Below are 17,274 nucleotides of genomic sequence, written 5' to 3'. Positions count from 1 at the left end.
TAACATGCATGTGTATATGACTACTCAGAATAATTCATAATTCATTTTATCATAATTATAATGAAAAAATATTATGAATAACTGGCCAGCATAAGGGTCTGTGACATCTAATAAATTCTAAAAATGTGAAGGAAAAGTTAATGCAGTAAAATTACTTAAATAATATCAATGAAGTATAAATGAAATGATGGATACTTGCTGATTTGTGTACCTTTTGGTGTTTAATCACCCTTATACTTAACTTTTTAAACTGTAAGTTTTTGTTAAGGAGATTTTTGTACCTTTTGGATAGATTTTTCTTTTTGTCTATTTTGCAAAGTTACATATCTGCTTTTTTGAGAAAGCGTTTTGAATAAAATAGGAAGGTATTTGTGCGTAAATAGCAAAAATTAAACTGCGATTTCAGTACTTCCTTTTAAGAGGAGCAAGAAAAATAAACTGCGATTACAGTACTTCTCCCTAAAAGGCAAAGAGGCAAAGATTTTGAATCGACCGACAATTCATTGATGTAAATCGGTTCACTCATTGATAATTTTAACGATTGCAGTACTTCCTCTTAGTAGGTGTAAGAGCATGATGGCACTTCACAGCCATGTAGAGGAGCTTTAATCACTTCTTCGTGCTAAATTTTATCAAAATCGAACTAAGCTTTGTAGAAATATTGGTAATAATAGTTTTAGAAAGGGCCTTATTTGGGAAGGGCAAACTCCCCTCCTTATGAGGCATAGCGTCGAGACCTTTAAAGTGCAAATCTTTACAAACTTTCGATTCGAATGACACTTCATTCATGAAAATCGGTTCACGTCTCGATAATTTGAAACGATTGCTATACTTCCTCTTAACAAGTGTAAGAGCAGATCGTCGCTTCAATGTTATGTAGGAAAGCCCTAACCCTATCATCCTATCAAATTTTATCAAAATCGGGCCAAGATTTACAGAGAAATTAGAAATAATAATTTTTGAGGGGGCCTTACATAAAGGGGGCTAACTCCTCTCCCATTCGATGTACAGCGTCGAGACCCCCAAAAGGCACATCTACATAAAATTCCGACTCGAATGACACCTCATTCATGAAAATCGGTTCACGCGTTTAGGCGCTACGCAGTTTACAAAAAAGGTAACAAGAACAAGAACATTTTTTGAAAAAGCCGTTTTTGCTCATTTTCGGCAACTTTTTTCTCAAAACCAATTAGATCTGGGTTGTTGCAAAAAAATTACAGTTATAAAGGAGGATTTGCCCTATAATATAAAGAAAATTTGGGAATTTTATCTTTTATAGAAAAAGAGAAAAAAATTGTCAAAGTTGGGTGTTTTTCAACGTTACGCTTTTTCGTGCACTTTTTGATGATCAACCCTTATACAACTGTCCTACCGGACAGTTTTAATAATAATAATATAGGTAAAATAGAAAATTAAAAATAAACTAACTCAAAATAAGTTTAATAATATTTTAATAAGTGGGCATTCTTTTTTTTTACTTTTAACCCTTTCCGGACCGAATCATTATACAGAGAGAAAAAAAACAACTTTTTTTACTACAATAAATAATGCTTAAAATGAACAAATCAAATATTTTTTTCCATTTTGAATGTTTTGAACATTTTTTGGAAAATGATTCCATATGGCATCATTGGGCACCAGTTAGCAAGAATGAAAATAATTAAAACTTTATTTATTCCATCTAGGAATGGTTGAATTTTGTACAATTTATTGTAATTAGGGTGATTTGGATCAGAGATAAAGTTTGTATTGTCATTCACATGGAAAAATGTGCGAAGTTTGTCAAAACGATTTCTGCTCATTGCATCCGCAATTAGAGGATACCTGGTATCTCTGGCCCAATACATTCTATAGCTTGGCATTTTTACAATTTTGCTCATGATGTTTATACCCAAAAAATTTTTTATTTCATTAATTGTGGTGCCAATAGATTGGGCAGTCTTTTGAGCAGAATATAAATTAGATTGCTCCACAAAATTTTTTAAAATTTCATTCGAACAAAAGAGTTGAAAATAATTTATGGGCTTGTCACATCCATAAGTGATATTGTGTTTTTTATTGAAAGAAAAATTAGTACAATTCAAGTGAAAATCATCCCTAACTGGTACCCAACTAATGTTGTTCCCGCGTAATAATTTTGGAGGTTTCCTTTTTGCTTCAGGGGTTGGTAAAACAGGATCCTGCAAATTATTGGAAGGGTTTCCTGAAATATTTTCCGAACTAGCTGATCTTTCATCCTCAGTAAAAAAAACTCATCTTCATTTGGTAAAGTGGTATAATTAGAGTCTGTTTTTGGGGGTAAATTCGCGTTGGCATCAACTTCCCCAATTTGTTCATCTTCAGAATCTGAAGATTCTAAGTCAACATCTGACCAATTACCGTCTAATATAATCTTTATAGCTTCTTCGGGTGTATACATGCGCTCCATGTTAAAAAAAACAGGTCAGAATATACCCTATGTAATAAAAAAAATAGAATGGTTAATAGTCAAGTTTTGCTCAAAGAGTCCATATGGACTCATTTTTAAAATTTCGATTATACAAATAAATATAAGTTAAATAAATTGAAACATACCTAATTCAAGATAAATAACACTTAGTTTCTACAAAAACAAATAATTAAGAAACAAAAAGCTTTAAAAAATGCAAAAAAAAATTCACAAATACAACTGTAATGAAGACGATTTTCTGGTGGTTGACAACAATGAAATAAAAACATATTATATTTTCGCGGGCAAGAATGATGTAAAAATTACGACTTGTGCTGCCCCAACAGGCATGAAAGAAAACTAAAATGATGCCAATTGTATTATTTGGTCAAAATTAAGCAAGAAATAATACATTTTAAACTAGTGATGCCATATGGCATCATCGAGCTGGAAAGGGTTAAGTAACATTTGAAGTTAATTTAAAAATCATTCTATTGGAAAGCTGTTTCAAACCTCTGCCCTGAAAACTTAACAAAATGAACATGGCCACTACATACACCGTTGCTATAGAAATATTAATTAATTTATTTCATATTTTTACAAAAGAAATCCTTGAAAAATGAATCAATTACGAGTAAAAGGAGAAATCTGTAGAATGAAGAACTTTAGCAGGATTGCGAACATGAGGAAAAAGCTGATGAAGAGGTGGAAAATGGGGCAGCTGTATGTATTGTTAAGGATATGAAGGATGTGCTGACAAAAACAGATTCTCTATAAAATGAAACCTTTCCCAATAGCCTTGCTATGCCCTAACGACTACCATATATACCAACATCCACCCCAGCAATTTACTTCAATATAAATATATTTATCTGCCTCCATATCAGTTAACTGCTCTTCATGTTTTCTTTCAGATTTTATTTTCAAGAGATCCATGGTATTGTAAATAATTTGTTACAAAAAAAAACTGTGTTCTAGATTTCCAGTATTAACGATGATAACGAACGGTTTAAGTGTTAACTTGTCTATTCTATAACATAATTTGGATACAAAATTATTAACATTCTTAGCGTAGTCTAGATCTGTAATTATTTTAAATCTTCAAAATTATATAACATTTTTTTATTCCAAGCTCGGCCTAAGAACTAGCGGGTAACTTCTGCTGAAGAATTAATAAGAAATGGATCACATTGTAAGAAAGACAATTCAAATTATTATAGGTTAATTTCTAAGGCAAGTGAAAAAAATTCAACTCAATATTAAAATGATAAAGAATATTAAATAAAGTTATTAACTGAAAACTAAGAAAAAATTAACTGTTGAGAGATTATTGCTTTTATTTTTACTTTATTAATTTAGGAATGAATAATATTTTACGATAATACAAGCCGTAATTAAAGATTCTCAACTCAATATAGTTCAAACAACTATTTATTGCAAACTTGACTGAGGCAAGTATATTTAGCTGGAAATTAAGTAGACGATAAATCATATTTTAAAAAAAATAAACTAAAACTGCAAAAAAAGAAAAAAGTTATAGACTAAAATATATACTGCAGAAACAAACTCCTGAAGGAAGAAACCATTTTTTTTGTTCATCTTTAATCCCTCCGGGTATATTGGTCCTCTTTTTCTGAGGAAAATCACAATTCTATAATCTCCTACAGGGAATGAAAAGTTGGTAAGAATTTAATCTTGAAAAATGAAAACTTATTGGGTAATCCATTTACCTATAGAGTATTATTATTAGTATTATTTTATTATTATTATTAAATTATACAGTCTGCAGCCTGTTCCAGGTGTTACCTTAAAAAAATTCACAAGGGTTTCTTCAGTTTAAGGATTTATTGAATCTGTTTTGAACTTGAGACAAACGGTAGCTAAATTAACTTTTTATTTATTAGTTTTATTTATTTTGTTAGTTGATTTGTAAGGTTTATAATTTAAAAATGAGAAACTGTAGCATATAAAAGAATTATTTTAATTATTACGGCGAAATCTAACGAGTATTCGAGGAACTAGATTTATAATTTATTTATTTTTGAGATGATGAAATACGAACAGATTGATTACAGATTGCCAGACAGCATACTTAAGCATTCGTAATTTTACAGCAAATTTTAACTTATCATTATTCTTTTATAAGAGGCACGGTACATCTGAGGAGATTGGTGCCCGGAGTTTTCTCAACGCGTTGCAAGAGGTATATGGGAAAAGAAAATTTAAAGGTAACTATGTAGTTAACCGGGGATCTCTAACTGAAGGTCCATTGCAAATGATCCGAAGCTAATTCCATCCATTAATCAAATCTTTTATACTATGACTTTGGAAGAAGGAGTATTTTAAGTTTGTTTTCTTTAATTTGTATTTTGTCTCAGATTAAACTCCATTGTTTAATAAAATTTCTTCTAGGTTCCGCACACACATTCTTTGAATATAACTATATATTATTACTATTCAAGGCATTTTTTTTATAGTAAAAGGGTTCAGCTGTCCTTATGATAAATAAATAATTTAAGAAGAAAAAAGATACAGTCTATTTTGATAGATGGACGTATCCACAGAACAAAGATTTATAACAATTGAACTAGAAAACTTAATAATTCATCAATATCAAGCAAGCGAATAACTATCTATCATTAATCGTAGCCATCAAGGTCAAAACATCTCCAATAAATCAATCATATAGTCATAAACTTGAAAAGATTGCTTTATTGTACGCACAATACTTCAGTTTCAAACTTATAAAGCTACAGTACTATGGTCTAAAAAAATTAAAAAAATAAATTTGGAAGTTATAATTACGTAGTCAAGCAAAAATTAGCCTGTTTTACAATCAAAAATGCAAGTCTAATATACGAAAACAATTACTCACAATTTTAAAGGAAAATTGTAATAAATAGTTATTTATTTAACAAGTGTGGAAAGTAGTACTTTTTCTCACGCGAGGCAGGGTTTGCACGCACGAGCGAGCGAAGCGATGCGAGTTCAAGTGCAAATTGCCGAGTGTGAGGAAAATACTTTACACTAGAGTTAAATATTATATTTTTTCTGCAACCATTTATTAACTAATAAAATTAAAAATTTCATTTTTACAGTCTACAAAAAGTAATTTATTTATTATAAACATTTATTGTTATATTACAATTATTTACATTACTTACGTATTTACATTACTTATTACATTTTCTGCTGTTTCTTTTATTGATGGAGGAGTGTTTTCTAAACAGGCATCACTAGAATCCATTTTAAATTTCTATAAGGTAACACTATAACCTTTTTAACTGTTATAATTAAAAATATCTAATTATTTATTGAAAGTATTATTTTTATTTCTATATTCCTTTCAATTTTTATTTTATTTTTTAATATTCGTTTTTTAATTATTTAAATAAAAATAAATTTAAATAAGCTTATTAGAGTTTTACAGAAAATATTTATGTTAATAACAAAACTTCTTATATCAAGGAAGCACAATAAAGTTTTTCCACTCACTTGTGCGGAAAGTGACACTAATGGGAATTTCCCCCCACTAGTGTGGGAAGTTGGGCATTACACAGCTGATTTTAATTGAGTAATGAGAACTTCCCTACATGGTTGCAGAAAAAGATAATTTTGAATAAAATATTCCTTCAGCTTGTATGGTTTTTGAGTGACAATTGTCCCACAAATCTCCTAGATTATTTCTAGAAAATAAAATTAGATAGTAGTAAGAAGAACTACCGAAATAAATGATGAGTCGAGTAGTTACGAAAATTTGCAAAAAGGATAAAACTTTAAAACACTTAGCACCTAACTTAAACCAACTCTTCCTTGACTAAATGAGTCTTAACTATAAAATTAGTCCTTAACTGTGCTGAGAAGATGTGCCACTAATGGGTTTTACACTTCTTGGGTTAACTAATGAAACTCTCTATCTTCATGGAGGCGCATTCGTTCTCTAATAGCGAGGCAAGTAATGCATTGAAGGTAAACAAATTTTGTTACTTTAAAGGTGAAAAAGTTTTTTGAAAAAAAACTCACGACTGGCAAATCAGAAATGAGATCGCACTTCCAATGCCTTTACTAACAATTGTTAGTAACCTCAGTTGTTATAGAACGGATTCAATCGCGAAGTTCGAATCCAGCTGCTGAGTCTTTTATTTTTATTTTTTTTTTTTTAAGAAGTTTCCCGATAATTGAGGGTTTCCTCGCCAAATATTCTTCGCCTCCAATACACCTAGTCCACAGCATCCCTCTCCGTCAATCCATAGCCAGTAATGTCTTCATCACTACAGACTTCTAAGTAAGTCTCGGTCGGCCCCTCCTCCGTCTATCATCCAATTTCCAATCCAAAATCTGTTGGGGTAATCTTTCTGGAGCCAATCTTTTAACATGGCCAAACCACTGGAGTCGTCTCTCTCACAGATAACTTCTAACAGCGACTTCTGGACATTCATAATCTCTCGGATTTCATCATTTGTTACTTTTTCTCTTCGGGATTTTCTCGCAGTTCTGCACCAGAAGCTACCAGTTTTTTCTGATCTTGCAACCCAACTGACCATGTATCGGACCCATAGAGCATTATACTCTGTATTAGGGCATCATAAATTCTTCTTTTGGTGCTTTTAAGAATATTTTTGCTCCATAATACTGGATTCAGAATAGCCTTTCGACCCTCAGCAACCCTTCATAATACATTTTTCTTTTTTGGTGGATCCATTCAGTTCTAACTGCTGGATCTTAAGATTTTATTTTCCTAGGACCTCTTACAGCTTACGACTCGTTGACTGTAACGAGAGAACGCTGTCCGGAGGCTGGTAATACTGAAAAGGCCTCAGATGGAAATGATCGCAAGTGTTGGTATCCAAAATTATCTTCAGATTATCTTTTTCATTATTGTAAAAATTTGGAAATTTATTTCCATATTTAATTTTCATTATTATTAAATGTTCTACTTGCGACAGTAGACTCACATGAAACCCAAAATCTAGACTTAAAAGACAACAACTAAACAAAAGGTACGGAGAACTAAGGCGCATGTTCTAAACGTAATACAACAAACAGTCAACAACAGTTTACTTAAACCCATTTAGACATTCGGATCAGAGTTGTAGGGCTGCCAACAGGTTGGCCTGTTTGTAAATAAATAATTTCACTTCGCTGTATAATTTATCCAGGGCGTTTTGAGAGTGTTTATATTATCCTAATAATATATTTTACCATAGTAACTAAACACATGTATGAAAATAAATTATTGCAAAACTTACAGTAAATTTCTTAAATAACGAACTTGATAGTGTCTTATCATGTAAATTCTGATATATTTAAACTTGAGGTTCTAATGACCTTGTATGAAATCTATAGCACTATCCCACTTTGATGGCAGTAAACTGAGAAATTTTTGTTGGATTAAAGTGGAATGAAAGTTGCCACAGAGAATTGGTTATCTGAAGAAACCTTGCGGTTTTTATGGTTTTGGTTCATGTTACTTTTTGGTTCAGTTAACAGAAGACATTTTGTAAACATTTAGATTTACACAACATTATAAAATACTTTTTACAACTGGTTAAAGATTCCAGTTCCCGAGAAACTGTGAATATAATAATTGTAAAATCAAAAACTGCACAAAAAGAGCGTAAGGTTTCTGGCCATCTATAAGCTACCAATTCCATCTTGCCCTATCAGGTGCTTACCGTTAAGAGCGGTAGAGCTACTTTTTTTAAAAAAAAGAACTTAGCGTTCCTGCAGAAATTCCAGCTTAAAACACAATCAAAATTGAAACTGTGGTTAGTAATCACACAAAACACTGCCGAAGTATTGTTTGTCCAGGAATGGGGCTAACACTCCTTTCATTGGCCCGAAGCCTGCCCTGGGGATCACCAAGGTTCGGCTCGTGAGACTCATGGAGATTGGATTTGAAGTGAGCACGAGAAGAGCTGGGTGATGAGTCCTGGGGTTAAACACAGCAAGGCTATAATGCCTTGGCTGTGTAAGCAAAGAGTCAAAGAGACCCTGTGTTTGGGTAGGAATCAGATTACTCTGATCACAGGCCTATTCACGGGGCACGGTAGGTTCAGGAAACATCTGCATAAGGTGGGGCTTATTAGCTCGGAACCGCTGTGCAGACTGTGTCAGGAAGAGGAGGAGATGGCGTCTCACCTGTGGTTCGATTGTGTTGCAATCGAGCGGTTGCGCTATGAAACCTTTGGAACGTTGAGACCAAAGGAGATTGTAGCGCAAAAGGAACTGGTAGGGAAAGTCCTCAACCTTTTTAGAAGGGGAGGTTTCAACTACAACACTTAGAGGGGAAGGCACTGTAAGCCTCTTGTGGCTGCGGTACCGAGGGGCCTAGGTCCCGTCTCGTTTCCAATCTTATCTTATCTTAATTAGAAAAAATTTTTATTGGAATTTGCGATTTTTTTTCCTTTTTAGCCCAAATTTCAAGTTTCAAGAGAATACGCTCAACATAAATTGCGGTAAACAAAACAAAATAAATTTTCACACCAGTTAATATAAATGAACAAAATTTGAAAACTTGTTTGTTTTAGCTAAAATTGTTGAATAAAAACACAAGAGATAAAACTTACCTTGCAAACAGGAACCTGAGGCTGTCCACGCCATGTGATTGTTACAGGTATGTATACCCTGTCAAGAAACCTTGTCGATTGGTGTAATATCGCCAGACAAATAATTAAGCCTATGCATTTTAATACTCTCGGCATGGTGCACCATGTTCTGGCTACAGGTGCATGGCATACATATATGTATCTGCAACAGAGAAAGTAATGTTAAGCATTAGGTAAAACAAAAAACCAAAAGTCAAGAAGAAAACCATCTATGAAGATTTAATTTCTTTTCAAAACTAGGGAAGTAGAGAAATTACGATAAGGAAAATAAGGAGATAATTAAACTCTGCTGAATTTATACATTCTAGCAGTAATGCATTAGAACAGCGGTTCCCAATCTTTTTTCATTAGTGTACCCCTTTACCTGATTGTTTCATTAGTGTGTACAATAAATAAAAAAAATAAATAATCGTATTCTTGATTTTACGTATTGTAACTTTAAATTAACAGCAAATCAATCTGAATATCGGTATCGAATCATTCGATATTATATTGGTATCGAAAAAATACTGCAGTATCGAATGAGTACTTAATTCTTGTCAATTTATATGTTATTCAGTTTTATTATAATAATTTTGTAATTAAGTTGTAGGAATCATTTATTATATAATTTTTTTCTCATTAATAATATATCTGCATAATTTTTATATCTGCCGCCATAATAACTTTTTTTTTGTGTACCCCTAAACAATCTTTCGCGTACCCCAGGTTGGGAACCGCTGCATTAGAAGATAGTATAAACATAAATAACAAATAGATAAATGTATATCACTGTTAAAAGAAATACTTCTGATGTACACTAAGAGAGTTTTGGCACATGGAAATGTACTGATACATTGACTACGTATAAATTACGTGGACTGATTTTACATGAACGCTAATATTTTCATAAGTTTAGGTTATCAAATAAAATTTTCTAAACTATTTCTTTTGTAGTCACAATGAATCATAGTTTTTCTTCTTTTTTTTAACAACTGCCTATTGGCAACAAGTAAACCAGATTACAATATATGTATTGTATTACAATATATGACTTCAAAGATTTGAATGAGGGCTATCCAACGATAACCATCATGAGTCGGCTAACATAGGATGCCGTCGAAGTGAATTCGAAGGATGTCCTTTTCTATAATGCGATCAGGTGATCGCGAAGCCATCGACGCTTCAGTCTTCGGCGAGGATTAAACAAATTTTTCACTATTAATTAGAAGATGAACCTCTTAACTGGGAATCATAGACTGTCAAGGACAAGTGATTTATATAGTAATAAAACGGTGGCAGGAACGTTGAAGATGTGTGGGTCAGAGTATATAACCCCGATTCTAGTAAGCTTCTAAGCTGGCAATAGCCATTCAGAAAGGCTTAGTGGTAATACTCAACTGTGTTGCTCAGGTCATAAGATGAAGAGAACAAATCATTCTAGAATTCTCTTTGTCCGGGGACTAGTGGTAAGCAAGAAATCGGGTCAGTTCAAGATAATGTCAGCACCTACATAGTGTCAAACATTGGTAGGCAGATGTATCGGTTTTTAAATTAGGTAATCTGTTTGCGGTCTAGCGCTTCATTAAAACTGTCCGGTAAGGGCAATTGTGTAAGAGTGATTGTAAAAAGCTGCAACAAAAAGCGTAATGTTAAAAAACAACCAACTTTGACAAATTTTGTTCTCCCTTTTCCTATAGAAGATAAAATTCCAAAATTTTCTTTAAAGTAAAGGGCATATTCTTACTTTATAGATATATTTTATTTTATATATTTTCATATCATAGGAAATTGCTAAACAATTAACCAAACTCTCTTTCCAACAATATAAAGGATAAATAACTGGAAATAACCATTGCATTTAAAACTGGCAATTCACGAAATATTTTTAATAAACGTACGTTTTAAATCGATGGAACCTTTATAAAGTTTGTTCCCTTCTGACTTCTAATTTCCAAAAGGAAACATTATATTATCTTAAATCATTTTCTGATCGTGATTATAGTAGTTAAAGTGGACTTTAGGTCGTCTTGATTAGGGAGAAATATGTGATTCCATAGCTCCTGTAAAGAGAAAGTGAGAGAAAGAAAACAAAAGAGAAAAAAGAAAATATTCTCTTACGATTCTCTTACTTTCCTGAGAATCTTCTTCTGCCTTAACATCATTACGGCCACAGAGCTATATTTTAGTTACAGTACTGTTTACTGTTTAGTACTGTTAAAGTACTAATCAATAGATTTAATGAACCTAATCTAGATTCGCTTCTTGAAAACATCTCTTTTGTTAATTATTCATTTATTATGAACTTATGCAAATGCTAATGTCTACGAAAAGAACCTATTAATCCGAGTTTTAGATGAGAGAACCAAAAAAAATTAAGACTAAAACTTTCATCTAGCTGCGAATTACATCCACGCATTTTGAATTTCACTTTTTCTTTCTCTTCTTGTGTTTAATACAGTCCAACAACGACTAAACTTCACTAATGTTGAGACTATAAACTTCTAACTTAACGCCATGAAAAATCATACAAAACTTCTCTCTACAATTCATGAAAGACGGTCAAAAGTTTCATTGAAAATCAAATGACTTATGATTCACAAACCAGTTTGGATCTACTAACTGTAAATTTGGAATTGAGCCAAAGTTCTAGGTTCATACATTTTAAACTTACCTGTAAAGGTCATAAAACTGGGGAAAACAACCTCACCCATTGTAGATCTACACATTTCCAAACTTCCTGTAACTAGTTAATGGTCTCCTATTGGTAAGTTTCAGAACCTCTCAATTATCTTTTCCTACTCGTATATTAATCGGTTTTCTTCGCCGGTTCTTTGATCCGAAACCTTTAAAGGGGTGGCTATTATATCTTTAAAAGAACTTTACGTTATTTAGAGGGAATTCTTTCCAAACTACTAAATTTAGGTATTAAAAAAAACAATGCATATAGAAGAAGGAACGGTTAGAGGGGCAGACCACAAAACTATGTTGCACTATCAGGATACTGGAGTTCGAATCTTGGCTTTTGGATGTTATTAAATCTTGTAAAAGAAGAAATTTGTAGTATGATAGTCATGCTATCCGCCACCGTCTTTTACAACAGATCGCCTGTCTGTAAAGCCTGTCTGAAATAGATATTACTTACACAGATATAAAAGGATGCCACTCGGCTATATATTAAAAACAGATTTTTTTATTCATTTTTTACCAGAAATACGATCTTAAATAAAAAAGGCTTGCTTGACTTTTTCCGTATTAAATTACTTAATCAAACGAATCAGAGAAGTTAATATGAAATGGAAGAAAGTGATTTATATTGAATCTTGTGAAAAGAATTGTTTGATGTAAAGCGGCAGGATATCCTTATGCAAAACAATAAGGAGAAGGAAAACTGAAAAGTTTTCACTGAAAAGTGAAATTGTTGGTTATACTCCAGACAATCCCTAGAAGGTAATTATAAAGGCTTTCCTGGCAGTGTGCTGCAAGAGGTAGTAACAGTAGATAAATTTAAATAATTATCTAGACTTAAGTGTAATTACAGCAAAACGGATACATAATAAAACTAATTTTTTTTATTAAGATTATAATAAAAGTGTTCTTAATTATATTTTGATGTTTATGAATAAGATGCAGCCTGCCGGGATATCTTCTTTTTTCTTGAAAAATCAGAATGTTAAATAATGCAGCAATATCAAAATAACACAAAATAACTGGAAACCATTGCACGAGATTAAGCAATTGCACGAAGATATAACTTTAGCAAGGCTTGTTTACGGAAAAATGTGTTGACACTTAACAAAAGAAAAACGAAAAAACTATTATAATAAGACCAATGAAAATCTCAATGCGGTAAGTGAAGAAAAAATTGGGGCGCGGTTCCTTCAAAATATATTTGCCATGGAAAAGAGATATCCGAGAAAATGGAATGGACGGATGATGGCTGATTCATGCTGAAGAAAATTATAGTTACGTTTGAGCTACGTATGCGATGTGTGGTGGGACTGGCTTCCTATCCTAGCTAACTTCGATGAGATAGGTCAGGCAAGAATTTTAGGGCGTTGGTAAGCAAAAAACACTGTAGTAAGCATCAGCGAAGTATGGCGAAATATGTTTTAAATGTAACAATAATATTCAAAATTAAACTGTTGTAAACAATTTAGCGGATAGAAGAACAATCAGAATCAGCTATTTTCCTTCATGAGCCAAAAAAATTCTGTTCTATAAAGTGAAAACTTTAACTTCAAATATCTCGAAAACTACTCTTTAGATTTTGTTTATATTTTACTTGTATATGGAGACTACTAGTATCTATAATTGTGTAAATTTTAGTAAAATCTGTCGAGAAGAAAACGAGATTTTTAGAGTTCAAGTTTGTTTCTGTTCTATAGAATGAAAATTTTAACTTCAAATATCTCGAAAACTACTCTTTAGATTTTGTTTATATTTTACTTGTATATGGAGCCTACTATTATCTATAAATGTGTAATTTTAGTAATAATCTATCGAGCAGAAAACGAGATATTTAGAGGTAAAGTTTGTTTCTGTTTTATAAAGTGAAAACTTTAACTTCAAATATCTCGAAAAGTACACGATAGATTTTCTTTATATTTTACTTGTATATGGAGACTACTAGTATCTATAATTGTGTAAATTTTAGTAAAAATCTAGCGAGCATAAAACGAGATATTTAGAGTTAAAATTTGTTTCTGTTCTATAAAGTGAAAACTTTAACTTCAAATATCTCGAAAACTACTCGATAAATATTCTTTATATTTTACTTGTATATGGAGACTACTATTATCTATAATTGTGTAAATTTTAGTAAAAATCTATCAAGCATAATTTGTTTCTGTTCTATAAAGTAAAAACTTAACTTCAAATATCTCGAAAACTTCTCAATGGATTTTGTTTATATTTTACTTGTACGTATATGGAGACTACTATTATCTATAATTGTGTAAATTTTAGTAAAAATCTATCGAGCAGAAAGCGAGATATTTAGGGTTAAAATTTGTTTCCGTTCTATAAAGTGAAACATTTTTGACTTCAAATATATCGAAAACTACTCGATAGATTTTGTTTATATGTAGGGTTCACTCCGCTTCCATTCGATGTACAGCGTCTAGATTCCCAAAAGGCACATCTACATAAAATTCCGAATCGAATGACACCTCATTCATGAAAATCGGTTCACCCGTTTAGGCGCTACGTTGTTTACCAAAAAGATAACAACAAGAACAAGAACAAGAACATTTTCTGAAAATGCCGTTTTGTCCAGTTTTTGCTAAAAATAAAAATTCCAGTGATAAAGGAGGATTTGCCCTATATTTTAAAGAAAATTTGGAAATTATAACTTTTATAGAAAAAAAAACAACAAAAATTGTCAAACTTGGGTGTTTTTCAACGTTACGCTTTTTCGTGCAGTTTTTGACGATCAACCCTTATACAACTGTCCTACCGGACAGTTTTAATATTTATGGAATTTGTTAACCAAAATTCAGTGAATTAGTGTCTTGTCTCGTTACGAAAAAAAGAAAAATGCGATCAAATGGTAAATGGACCGTACAAAATTATGTAGTTTAAAATTTATTAATGAAATCCAAATTAACGGGCTATTTTTTTAATATAAATGAAAGAAGATTTAAGTACGTATACAAGGAGCTGAATATAACATTTATTAAGTATGAAGGTGGCGGATGCGTTGTAGTAAATGCGATGCTGGAGTATTATACAGAAAAGTGAGAGAGTGGTAGTTCGTCTCTATTAGACGAGGTTGTCGAAGTAGTTTGGTTGTATGTGAGTGGTAGAAGCTGATGATTGGGGGATGTTGACATACTCCTTGCTATCCTAGCTAGGACACCATCATCTTGAGTAGGTAAGGCAGCAGGCAAGAAGTGCAAGGGGTGGATGATGACAATACACTGTAGTAATCATCAGACGTCTTTATACACAATCCATGTCGGCTGTTGACTCTGCACCCATCGCAAACGCCACTACCTCAAACTCAATTCCATCAGATGATCACCCCAGTCCTTTCTTCATCTACGTGACCTCAATCAAATTTCATTAAACCAAGAAAGCCAGGTTTTTATACGCAATTTATCCAATGGTTAGTATTAAATTAAATGAAGGGCATTGGCAGGAAATGACAAATTTATTTACAAAACCGCCATTTACTAAATTGAAATTCAATTTAAAATTATAAGAAGAAAATATTCATGTAAAACAGAAACAAATTTTTCATAAATGTACATCACTGAGTGGCCACAGTTTTAAACCACTCAGCTATCCCGTGGGGGCTCGAATTTATTGTTCATAAATTTGTTTTATTGGTTAACAAATGAGTTGGAAATAGGAAAGGTCTAATTGAGAAAGCGTGTGGAGATCTTAAATTAGAAAAACATGTGAGAAACCGGACAACTGGATGAATCTCTCATAATGATAATTAGAGAAATACGTGCAAATTTATAAGCTTCAGACCTCGGGACCAGGCCAACTACTCACTACGGAAGATCGAATAAAGTTCGTTGCTGCTTGAAGAGAAGCATTGTTGAAAATTATTTAAGGCGAGTGTCACAAGGCATACTAACTAGGCTAATTACTGAATTAAGTCTGAAGGAAAACCCAAAACAGAAAGTAAAAGGTCAGTACTTAAAGCTGCAGTTTAGCTCTGTTTTGATTAGGTTTCTCAGCGTCACGCAACCCACCCTCTACCAAGTTGTAAACTTGTTGAATATAGGTCTTCAAAATTAGTTTTTCTCCATTTACCAATGCTTTTAGTACGGTTATATGCTGTCAACAAAGGCTCTTTTATGCTAGGGTAATGTGAAAGTTGTACAATTTGCTGTAGTGGTCAGATAATGCAATGATGTTTTTGGTTGAGCTTTATTGAATCTTGGAACATGTACTGCAATAAATTATCTAGGAATCAACTTAACGAAGTTTCAGATTGGATATGTCTACGTCCTAGGAACAAGGGAAAGGGAATAGCTAAGAAGTGATATGAGAATTATTCCACCAAGGTTATCTTACTTCATTTAACGTAATCAATTTTGTATACAATGGTAATGTTAAACCGATTGTACGATAAAACAAATTAATTTTCAGAAAAGCAGAACTATTCTCATACGCTTGACTGCTCTCTCGAGAGACACATATCAAATCTTTCTCTGCACCACCTACACGAAATGTTCGATCCATTCACCTAGCACAAAATGAAAAATATACCTGAAGTAATGAATTTTCCTTTAGTATTATTAATTTTTGAATAAGTTTTTGATGGAAATAGATGTTTTTTGAGGTGTCCTGAAGGAATCAAAATGGAAAGATTAGCAGAGTACATTTAACTAGGTGTTATTCAAGAATTATACCATCTCTGGCAATAAACTAATGGAACTGTACGATGACGAGGTTTATAAGGCTTATGAAACGGACTGAAAATCATTCCAAAGAAGCGGAAGGAGACAGTTCGCAACGGCATTATAAACTGAGAAAACTAGAGGTTTTTTTGGTACGTTTTCGAAAAATGGCTGGAATGATGAGCTGAATCCAGGTGTCTTCTTTGTAGACAGAAATCTAATGGCAATCTGAACGTCGGAGGATATGCATAGCTTTGAATTTAACTTCGATACTTTCACAGATAATTTACAAGCTAACATTTAAAGCTCTTGGTTTGCATGTTTAGCGAAGTTGAAATACAATTATTTTTCAACATCCAAAAAGTGAGAAATTCCTTATTGTTGTAGCCGTTAAACTGTGGTAAGCTTTGTCTGAGTTACGTGCATAACTGGGTAACTACATCAATGACTTTACGTTACATTTAATCTTTGTTGCACAAGATTTCTGATTAATTAGCTATTTCATATTGTTTTAACTGCAACAATTTAGCTTTGCTTGTAATTAAACAATACTGGCATTTTCATGGATACAATGAAAATTGCCCTGATTCGATTGCCACATTTATGTAATCACTATGAATGATATTTTGAACGATGCTTTAGCTCTAGTTGTGAAAACTATTACATCATGTAAGTAATACAATAGGCTGCGGTAAGACAAGAGTCTCTGAGAACTTTTATTAATCAATAGTTTTATAAATTAACAATATTCTTAACCATAGTGAGTATAGAACGTTTAGTGCATCAGTGTCATATCATGGAAGCATGTAACACGACTTATAATGAATTCTACAGATTAATTAGATTTGGCTATCACTGTCTTGATATGAAAATTCAAGTTATTATTCACTGTCAATAATGA

At 32.4% G+C, this 17,274-nt stretch overlaps 1 protein-coding gene across 9 annotated transcripts in view; it reads right to left on the bottom strand.

Annotated features, from left to right (window-relative positions):
- Positions 1 to 17,274, bottom strand: part of SPR (G protein-coupled sex peptide receptor) — a 270,016-nt gene that overhangs the window by 33,885 nt on the left and 218,857 nt on the right. For all 9 annotated transcript variants that reach the window (XM_074132492.1, XM_074132498.1, XM_074132493.1 and 6 more), the window contains one exon: positions 8,998 to 9,178. In XM_074132492.1, the coding sequence (XP_073988593.1) occupies positions 8,998 to 9,178 (181 nt within the window). The remainder of the gene's footprint in view (positions 1 to 8,997; positions 9,179 to 17,274) is intronic.

This window comes from Rhodnius prolixus, unplaced genomic scaffold (genome assembly GCF_049639745.1).
Source record: "Rhodnius prolixus isolate KJV_2025 unplaced genomic scaffold, Rpr scaffold_4, whole genome shotgun sequence".
Lineage (NCBI taxonomy): Eukaryota > Metazoa > Arthropoda > Insecta > Hemiptera > Reduviidae > Rhodnius > Rhodnius prolixus.
Note: the sequence above shows the minus strand (reverse complement) of the source record. Positions and strands in the feature narration are given on the sequence as shown.